General features: G+C 37.4%; 1 protein-coding gene across 1 annotated transcript in view; it reads left to right on the forward strand.

Annotated features, from left to right (window-relative positions):
- The window catches only part of Stag1 (stromal antigen 1), a 268526-nt gene that overhangs the window by 212313 nt on the left and 45850 nt on the right, over positions 1–10363 (forward strand). The window contains exon 21 of the mRNA XM_031346345.1: positions 6931–7011. Coding sequence (XP_031202205.1) covers positions 6931–7011 — 81 coding nt within the window. The remainder of the gene's footprint in view (positions 1–6930; positions 7012–10363) is intronic.

Consider the following 10363-nt stretch of genomic DNA (forward strand, 5'->3'; position numbering starts at 1 on the left):
AGAAACTCTGTCTCAAAAAACCAAAAAAACAAAAACAAAAAAACTTGGGCACCACCAGTCTATTTTTCATTACTATACTTTTGTCATTTTGAAATTCAAAAAAGTAACCATTTTCACTTATGTAAAATAAATATCAGTGAATGCAACTGCTAGGTCTTTCCCTGTGTTTCACTTTCTTATCTTCTGCTAAGCTGTTCTCAGTGGCTGACTACATATATTACTATCCTTGTTGGATGAGAGATGTGATGGTCTGCATCTAGCCTACTCTTGATCTTGTCAGTAATCTTTACCTTAACTGTCCTACTTGGTATGCAATAATATCTCCCTTTGCTCTTAACTCAGGATATATTTTCCTAATTCTAATGATTTTAAACATTTTTCATCATCTTCTTTGACAGCTATACTGATTATTAATTCACATTTGAGGGCTCTTTTTAATAATGTTGTCAGTCATCTTAACCCCAGATTTAACTGCTAGGAAACTGAATGACAGTTGTTATAAAGAGACTAGTGTTAATTTGTTTCCATATTTTTTTTTGTCTTTTGCAAACCACATGACATATTTGATATCAAACTGTATTTGATTCTCTTCTTAAGGTCTCTGAACATAAAGATTAAAATATTTACTGTATATCACATTTTTCAGAATTTTAAATATTTTCTATGCATACAGACATTATACTGTACATGAGTGTTACACATAATATTTTCATTCTTATTTTCTATAATGATTCAAACTTCATTTCCTATACAAATTCAATTTTTCTAAACTTAAGTAGTCTAGAAGCTTATTGTCTTCATTTTTATCATTAGTACAGTGTATGTTTAAGAATATGTAGTATCAACCAGACTGGAAAAACTAGCCTGTAATCACAAAACTTTTGAGATATATAGACAGGATGATCAAAAATTCAAGGTTAGTGGGCAGTGGTGGCACACTCTTTAATCCCAGCACTCAAGAGCTAGAGGTAGTAAGTGGATCTCTGAGTTTGAGGCCAGCCTGGTCTACAAAGCTAATTACAGGACATCCAGGGCCGGCCACACACATACACTTGTCTTGAAAAATACCAAAAAAAAAAATAATAATAATTCAGGGTTATCCTTGTCTACAAATTTTAGGTCATCTTAAGCTACACGAGGATCTTTCTTTAAAACAAAACAAAAAAACTTACCATGAAATGGAAGAATCTGAGTGATTCTTACTTTCTTAGTTTGCTAATGAGAAATTAAAAGGCCATTATATAGTTTCCATTATAAAATTATGAAAATGTTCTAGTAACAATTTTATGTTGGTTAATTTAGTGCTAGCTTCTATAATAGATTAATCTCAAATCTCAATTTTTTGAATAATTTCAATATAGTAATATATGTCTCTCCAGCACTGTAGAATATCATTCCCCTCCCAGTCATTCAGGGCCCCAAAGTTCCTGGGCTTTAGTATCAGGCAAGTATAAGGCTGTACCAGCATAGTGGGGTATTCCTGTGACAACCTGACCATGTTTTGGGGAGGACTGTAAACGGACTTTGAAACTTTGAACTAGAAGAGCCATTGGTTAAGAGCTCTATGGGATGTTGTATAGGAGCTTAGAAGATCATGTTGAGAACAGTGCAGAGATGGAGGCCTGGCTTGTGAAATTTCAGAGGGAAGACTAAAGACTCTTATTAGGGCCATGTTGTTTTGATTGTGAAGATTCTGTGGTTCTGGTTAGCTGGAGCTGAAGTATTAGCTGTGATTAACAAGATACCAGAACTACTAAAGTGAAAACTTTGCATTACTGGGACTATTGATGCTGGTTAGCTGGAGCTAAGAAATTATCGGTGATTAAGAAGAGACCAGCATCACTGAGGTGACATCTTCTGGGAAGTGTTTTCTGAGAGCATAAAGAGGTTGTGCTCCAGAGATAGCCAAGGTTGTACCTTGTGCTGTAGCAGGACTTGGTAATGTGTAAGAGTCACCCAGGTGGTACTGGTTTTGAAGGCATGAAGGGGTCATGAAGAGCAGCTGAGGCTCTACACAGTGAGAGGCCATGGAAGCCATTGGTAAAGGGGCAGCATCGGTTTGCAATTGATGGCCCAAGACTGAAGGGGTCATGCAAAGGAGTTGAGGCTTGGCACCATGAAGAGAGCCTATGAGAGGCTATTGGTGAAGCCTAGTTACAGCGGAAGACAGTGTTTTAGTGATGACAGTACCATGAATGACCACCAAGGACAGCAGCAGCAGTGGAGCACAGGCATCTGGAGCCCAGAAGACAAGCTGTGTGCTGCAAAGGGCAGAGCTGGAGAAGGACTGGTTAAGCCCTTAGAGGAGCCCAGAAGATTGTGAGTTGGATCCCAGCCATCGCTTTTGCTTTTGATTGTGACTGTGCCCTGATATCTTTCCCTCTTGAAGGAAGAACGTATTTTAGTGGAGCTCACAGTTAAGAGACTTTGAATTTTAAAAGATATTGGACATTTTAAATAGATTGAACTTTTTATATGTAAAGACTGTGGGACTTTAGATATTGGGGATGAATAAGAACATAAGGGTTGAGGCTTAACAGTGATGTGTTTGTGTGTCAACTTGACAAGGGATCAATTGTACTGGCTAGTTTTGTGTGTCAACTTGACACAGGCTGGAGTTATCACAGAAGGGAGCTTCAGTTGAGGAAGTGCCTCCATGAGGTCCAGCTGTGGGGCATTTTCTCAATTAGTGATCAAGGGGGTAGGGCCCCTTGTGGGTGGTGCCATCCCTGGGGTGGAAGTCTTGGGTTCTATAAGAGAGCAGGCTGAGCAAGCCAGGAGAAGCAAGCCAGCCAGGAACATCTCTCCATGGCCTCTGCATGAGCTCCTGCTTCCTGACCTGCCTGAGTTCCAGTCCTGACTTCATCTGGTGATCAACAGCCATATGGAAGTATAAGCTCAATAAACCCTTTCCTCCCCAACTTGCTTCTTGGTCATGATGTTTGTGCAGGAATAGAAACTATGACTAAGACAAAGGCTAAAAAATAAATAACGCAGAAGACGTTCCTGCTTAATTTACCCAAAATTGTTTGCTATAAATTAGTGTTTTCTTCCCAGGAAGAGCAAATATGAGAACAAAAAGGAGAACTGAGGGAAAAATCTATGATGCTTGTTATTTACCACAACATTGGTCTTTCCAGCAAGCAGTGTTAACAAAGTTAGGGAACATAGAAAAGTCTTTTTGGCCTGTTTAGTTTTTTACTGCTGGTCCTACTTCATCTATGCTCCATAGGCATGATATTACAGGATAAATGACTTCTAGACAAGTTAGAGATAATATTTTTGTATGGGGGATAAAATACAAAAATGACTGTTTAGCTAGGGGGAAATGATCTGAATTTTCTTTTGACATTCAATCAGCTATATTGTTATATAAATATGTCAGTGATAAAGCTAAATGTTTCCCAGTTAATGACAGCTAGCTTTTTATTTTAAAATAATATAGTAGAATCCTTTTAAAAGTAAACTTGTGTTGCCTGTACATGTGATATGTTCTTCTAGCTGTGCTGCCTTGTCTGGCCTCAGTGGGAGAGGAAGCACCTAGGAGAGACTTGAAGTGTCAGGGTGGGGGGGATACATAGAGGATCCCCCACCCACTCAGAACAGAAGGAGATAGGGGATGGCAGAAAGATTATGGAAGGAAGTGGCCAGAAGGGAGCAGTGAGCAGGATGTAAGGTAAATAAGTAAAATAATAATAATAATAATAATAATAATAATAATAATAATAAATGATAATTAATAAATCTTGAGGGGAAAGAAGTAAACCTGTGAAGAATACCAATATGTGAAGCATTAAAATGAAAAAAGATGTTTGAAATAGTGATTAAATGTCAGGCTTTCCACATACCCACTACCAAGAAGCTTCTAGGGATAACTGACATGAACAAAATTAAGCAAATTTGAACATTATTTACTTTCTCGATCTATTAATTACTATTGATCTGGATATCTTTTATAATAATTTAACAATTCATGTTTCAAATTTTAAAAGGTTTTTTTTTGGAGCAGGCTTCTTTTTAAAAAAAAAAAATTATTGTTTATTTACATTCCAAATGTTACCCCCCTTCCTGTTTCCCCTCCCCAAATTCTTTACCCCATTCTCCCTCCCCTTTGTTTCTGAGAGTGTGCTTCTCCACTCATTCCGTCACCCCTGCCAGCATCCCCTTTTGGGCATCAAGTTTTTACAGGATTAAGGCCATCCTCTCCCACCAAAGCCAGACAAGGCAGTCTTCTGCTACATATATGCCAGGGGCCACCCATGAACCAGCCCATGTTTGCTCTTTGGTTGGTGGCTTAGTCTCTGGGAGCTCCCAGGTTTCCTGGTTAGTTGATACTGTTGTTCTTCCTATGGGATTGCAATCCCCTTCAGCTCCTTAAGTCTTTCCCCTAACTCTTCCATAGGAGTCTCAAGTCCTGTGGTTGGCTGTATCTGTCTCTGTCTCAATCAACTGCTGGTAGAGCCTCTCAAAGGATAGCCATGCTTAGGCTCCTGTCATGGCATGGATCCAAAGTTGGGCCACTCACTGGATGGCCTTTTCTTCAGTGTGTGCTTCATTTTTTTCTCTGCTTTTCCTCTGGACAGAAAAACTTCTGAGTCAAAAATTTGGAAGATGTGTAGATGGCACCATGCCTCTGTTGGAGGCCATGTTTCTCTATTGGAGGCAGTCTCTTCAGTTCCATCTCCCTACTTTTGGGCATCTCAGCTAAGGTCATCCCCATTGAGTCCTGGGAGCCTCTCACATCCCAGGTCTCTGGGCTTCTCTTCTGTCTCCCCCCACACCTGATTCTGCCCCCCTTCCCCTTTCACCTCCTTTCTCCCACCCAGCTCCCTCCCTCCTGCCTCCTGTGATTATTTTGTTTCCCCTTCTAAGTGAAATTGAAGTATCCACACTTGGACCTTCTTACTGGATCAAACCTAGAGCTTTGTAGGCTCAACCAGCTCTGTTGCACAGTAGCTTACTTCAAGGAAGGTTTATAAACCTTGTCTTCTCCCACTAAAACCTTCTCACCTTCCACTAAAACCTGTGTACTTGATAGTAAATTAGAATTTATTCAAAAGTCTGTATGTGTGTGTGATATGTATATACGTATGCATACGTGCATGCATATATACTGAATGGTTTTATAGTACTAATACTTGACAGTGTTTCAGCAAGTCTTTTTCTGCAATTTGACATAAATCAATCTTTGTTTTAGTAAAACCATGACCTTGTCTCATTAGTGAAAGCAGCACCACTTATTCCTTAGGATTCTTACAAGCGATTTGGAATTTCCACATATGCATATGATAGCATACCCTTTGCTTAAGTTATCTGAAACCTAGTACCTTAAGTTAGCAGAACTACTTTTACTTAATTAGTTTCTGCAGCATCCTGTCGATTTTGTGGTTGTTGTTGATTTTGTTGAACTTAATAACTATATGTAATTTGTTTGTATGGTATTGTAGTTTATTGTGTTTTAGTATAGACACCAGATAAATTTGTTGGGTAAAATAATGGAATAACATTATATCCACTCCATTGTAATAAATGCATACTATGTATTTAAACTAAAATATAATGAAAGACCTGTTCCGTGTTGGAGGTATAACTCATATGTAAGGCTGTGTTTAATGCTCAGGCAATGGTGGGGGGTCTGCCCCAAATTAATTTATATGTTATGATGCTTGATTGGTTTTACTTCCTTGAATTTTATTCTCTATAGGGAGTAGGGACCAAAGAGTTGAACAGGATATTTCATGAAAGAGGAGGAATTCAGTTAAAGATATTAAAAAGGAAGGATGAATGAAAAGACTAAGGTGGATTAAAGTAGGAATAGGCATGCACTGGCTGCTTTATTGGTTGGTTGATTGATAGCAAGGTCACTATGTAGTTCTGCTTTATTGGTTGGTTGGTTGATAGCAAAGTCACTATGTAGTTCTGCTTTATTGGTTGGTTGGTTGGTTGGTTGGTTGATAGATAGCAAAGTCACTATGTAGTTCAGTCTAACTTAGAACTTTCCACACAGTGCACATTGTCCTACAACTCCACATGCTAGATAGAAACATGGATCACCATTCCTGCACTTCCTTAGTAATTTTTAAAAATGTTAAAGGTCTGTAAATGTTAAATTTCTGTAAACCTATCTTCTAGAAAAACATGTGTACAGTATATGAAGAGGTGTATATAAAATGGTTAATATTAATCATCCATAATGATCTAAAACTCAGAGCATGTAAAAATTTATTGCCAATAGAATAATTAGGGGTATATTCTAAATAATTTACTGTACTAAAATTTAACAATCTATAGGTATTTCCATTATGTATAAATTTTAAACATAAATGATAACAAACTCAAAGTAATACATATTACATTACTTTTTTATGTTGCTCATAATTGCTCATAGTAATTATCTAACATGGAGGATACATGTTAGATAATGGAAATATAGTGGTTAATGTATAAATCAGGATCATGGTTCAGTTTAGAAGAAGAAGGAGACGACGCTGGCATGGACACACAATGCTTTGGTGACGTGGGTGGTGGCTACCAAGCTGGCTTTGCTTTATTTTAGTTCATTAGCATAAATCTTGTTTATGCAATTTTTATACAAATTTACCCTGCTTTGAAATAAATAGAATATATAGCCTAAATATAGACAAAATAGTTTCATCAATTTCTTTTTAAGATTAACAAAAATATGCATGGAACTACATTTTTTAAAAAACAGCATTATCTATCTTACTTGATATTCTCAGAATGTTTTTTTCTTTCTTTTCATAGTTGTTGAATTGTGATTTTTAACCAATCTATCTACTATTACTCTATAAAACTCAGTTTTAAAACTTCATTATGAAATAAAGCCTATAAGTATTAACTAGTACTCTGCAAACAAATTGCCTCTTATTTAAACTTTTTCATTAAAATTTTGTTTTTCATTTGATACAGATAGTCGTACAAGCACTGCAGTGTTCCCATTACTCAATTCTTTGGCAGTTGGTGAAAATTACTGATGGTTCTCCTTCCAAAGTAAGTAAGAGCTTCTATAGGCAAAAAGGTTCATAAAAATAATAAGCGTACAAACTAATGTAATATGTTGCATAAATTATCTTTCTAAAATAATATTTTTTCCTTAATCAGTTCTTGCTATATGTTTGTTGTTCTTCAACCAGTAGTTATAAAACATACCTTTACACGTGTGTATACATATATTTTTTAAAAAGCACAAAAATAAAAACATTTGTAAGAAACAGCAGCACTATTATTTCATTTCTGTTAAAAGACAGAAGGGTGCTATAAACCAAAGCTCTTAAAGACAGTGAGAATGGGGGAGGGGAGTCTAACAATATACCACGTTTGATTCTGAGCCAGGGTAGTAAACATAAGCTACAAATAACTTGATAATTCTGGATTTCTGATCTCCGACCATATGAAACTGAGTAGAAAACACAGAATAGAAAATAAAAGTAAAACATTGCTCTATGTTATTTTAATTTAATAGTGGATACTGGCTTTTTATAAGAAAGTAAAAGTATATGAGTTTTCTCATTGATGGTCACTTCTAGTCTTAAAGTCTCATTAAGTCCCTTAAAGATATAGGCTGTCTGATATCTCTTTCATAAACTCAAGATGTAGAAAAGATAGCTCTGGTTCAGTGGTAAGCAGACACCAGCTCTACTTTAAAACCAAAAGAAAAACAAAAAATACCTACTTAAAATTTGCCATTCCTTAAAGGGAAGAATGTCTCTGATCAAACTTAGAAACATAACCTAGTTTTCATAGACAACCCTGTGTCAGAGTTGAAAATCTTATTGAGGTTTTAAGAGTTCTCAAGTGATTTCCTCAAACACTTAACAATCAAATATTGGTTGGTTGCTGTTTGGTTTTGTTTTTTGAAACAAGAGTTTTTCTCTATAGCCCTGGCTGACCCAGAATTCACTATGTGGACTAGGCTGGCCTGGAACTCAGAGATTCATCTGCCTCTGCCTCCCAAATGCTGAGATTAAAGGCAGGAGCCACCACTACCTACCTAAATCTAAATCTTCTAAAAGCACATGACTTAGAGAATTTTTAGCAAATACAATTTTATTACAAAAAGAGGGAAATTTTTTAAATCTGTCCAACATAAATTAAAAATTTTCAGTTGTTTCATGAAATTAAGATTGGAACATATAAATAAAAAGCAAATATGTAAAGAACTAAATAAAACTACTCATATGTGTGAATATCCTCAATGTATGATCTTAATATGAACATTTAAGAGCCAGATTCTAGAGTGAAAGCCTGCTAGCTCAGCTCAGAAACAAGAGAAAGCCCCCAGATGACCTTCCTAGTCCACCAGTGTGCCAATGTCTCCATACTGTCTTAAGTGTCTTGTAACCAGAAACCCTCCTTTCCGTTTACTTCTCCCTGCCAGCTGGTTGCTTGTTCCACCTCTTGATCTAAGATTGCTTTTATTTCGCTCTTGGGTTAAAGATGTGGTACTAGGACTGAGCCACAACACAAGTTTTTTCCAATTCACAGTCTTTGAGTTCACAGTGTGATCAAGAAGCAGTCAACTCCTTAAAGATCATGAATGGGTAATATTTCTTAGTTGATAGCTTATAGCCCAGTTATGGTACCCAGCTAGGATTTGTATATCATTCTATATGCCTAAGGATATTTAAATAAGTATAATTTTATTTATATGTCTCATTTGTAGTGCCATTTGAAATATGCAGAAGGCTAATACTAATACAACTAAAACCTCGATTTTTCCTCTTTATTTCTTGAAATGTACATATTGATAAATTTACAATTTTTAACTGTGGATCTGGAGAGATGGCTTAGTGGTTAAGAGCGTTTGCAGAGGATCTGGCTTCTTTTCCCAGCACCTACAGCAACTCACCACCATTTTCAACTCTACTGTCCAGTGCCCTCTTGTGGTTCAGTGTGGATCAGATGTACACATGTGTGCAGTCATACTCATTAAAATAAAAAAGTCGGGCTTTTTTATTTTTAAATGTTAACAAAATATTTTCTTGTTGTCATTTAGAAACAATCTCAAAATGTATTACATGAAGTAATTTTGCTTTGTTGAAAAGAAAATACTAAGAATAGACTGGATTATTTAACTAGTAATGAGGAAATAAGCCATATGACCACCATTTCTTTCCCTGGTCATTAATTATTTACAGGAGCTTATTTAAAATTTCTGAGGATTTTTTTTTTATTTGGTTTGGTTTGGGCTTTTGTTGTTTGTAGGGTTTTTTGTTTGGTTGATTTGGCTTTTTAAGACAGGGCTTTCTCTCCGGGGCGGTGGTGGTGCACACCTTTAATCCCAGCACTTGGGAGGCAGAGGCAGGCGGATTTCTGAGTTCAAGGCTAGCCTGGTCTACAGAGTGAGTTCCAGGACAGACAGGGGTTTCTCTGTAGACCAAGCTAGCCTCAAATTCAATGATTCGCCTGCCTCTCCCTCCTGAGTACTGGGATCAAAGAGGTAAAGTATGCCTCTACTGCCTGGCTTAATGTTGGGTTCTTAGTTTGATGTATACTCATTTATAAAAAGAAAAAGCTACCAAATATTGGCGAGCTGCATGTCTACCTCACTACTAGCGTGCCTGGGGTACAGTCTGTACTCAGGGAAGGCAGAACACAGTGAGTAAAGGGGGTCTGCAGTCTGGGACAGTTGTCGTTCCCAGCCTCCTGGAGTGCCACTGGCATCTGTGCCAGGTAGGAAGAGGAAGGCAGATCCTGGGACTGGGCGGAACCTGTTTGGTTCCAAGTGAGTAAGTGCTGAGAATATGGAGGGGCTGGAAGAGAGCAGGTCTTCTCCAGGACATTTAGGCATGGGTCTTTATGATGAAGGCCTCCCCAGACAGTCTTTACTTGTTCAGACTGCTTTATTTGATGGTAGATGTGAATGCATACACATTACTCAGGACAAACCATGGATTAAATACCTTTTGCGGGAAGTAATGCTCATTGGCTGAACACTAGATACCTCATTAGCATGGAGAACTCCAGGTTTTTATGCTACATGGTTGAATGTCATGGTCCTCTCAGTGAGTCATCATGGTTACACGTCCCAGAGCAGGTAGAGTTAGGCCCTACTACTATTCTCAATCTTGAGTTTCACGGGGTTTGAGCTCACTCAACCTTATCAGTCCTTTGAAGTGGCATGGTCCATTTCTCCCACAAAGTATCACCAGCCACTGTAAATGTTTAAATATTTTGCATTTAGTGTTTTTAAAATTTTCTAATCTCATGTAGATCTATTATTCTTTTCAATTAGTGCATTTTTAGTGGCACGTGCCTTTTATCTCATCACTTGCGAGCCAAAGCCAGGTAGATCTAAGAAAGAAATGGGGTCAGAGCAAGAAAGATGGGGGGGGAGGGAGAG

Source organism: Mastomys coucha, unplaced genomic scaffold (genome assembly GCF_008632895.1).
Source record: "Mastomys coucha isolate ucsf_1 unplaced genomic scaffold, UCSF_Mcou_1 pScaffold23, whole genome shotgun sequence".
Taxonomy (NCBI): Eukaryota; Metazoa; Chordata; class Mammalia; order Rodentia; family Muridae; genus Mastomys; species Mastomys coucha.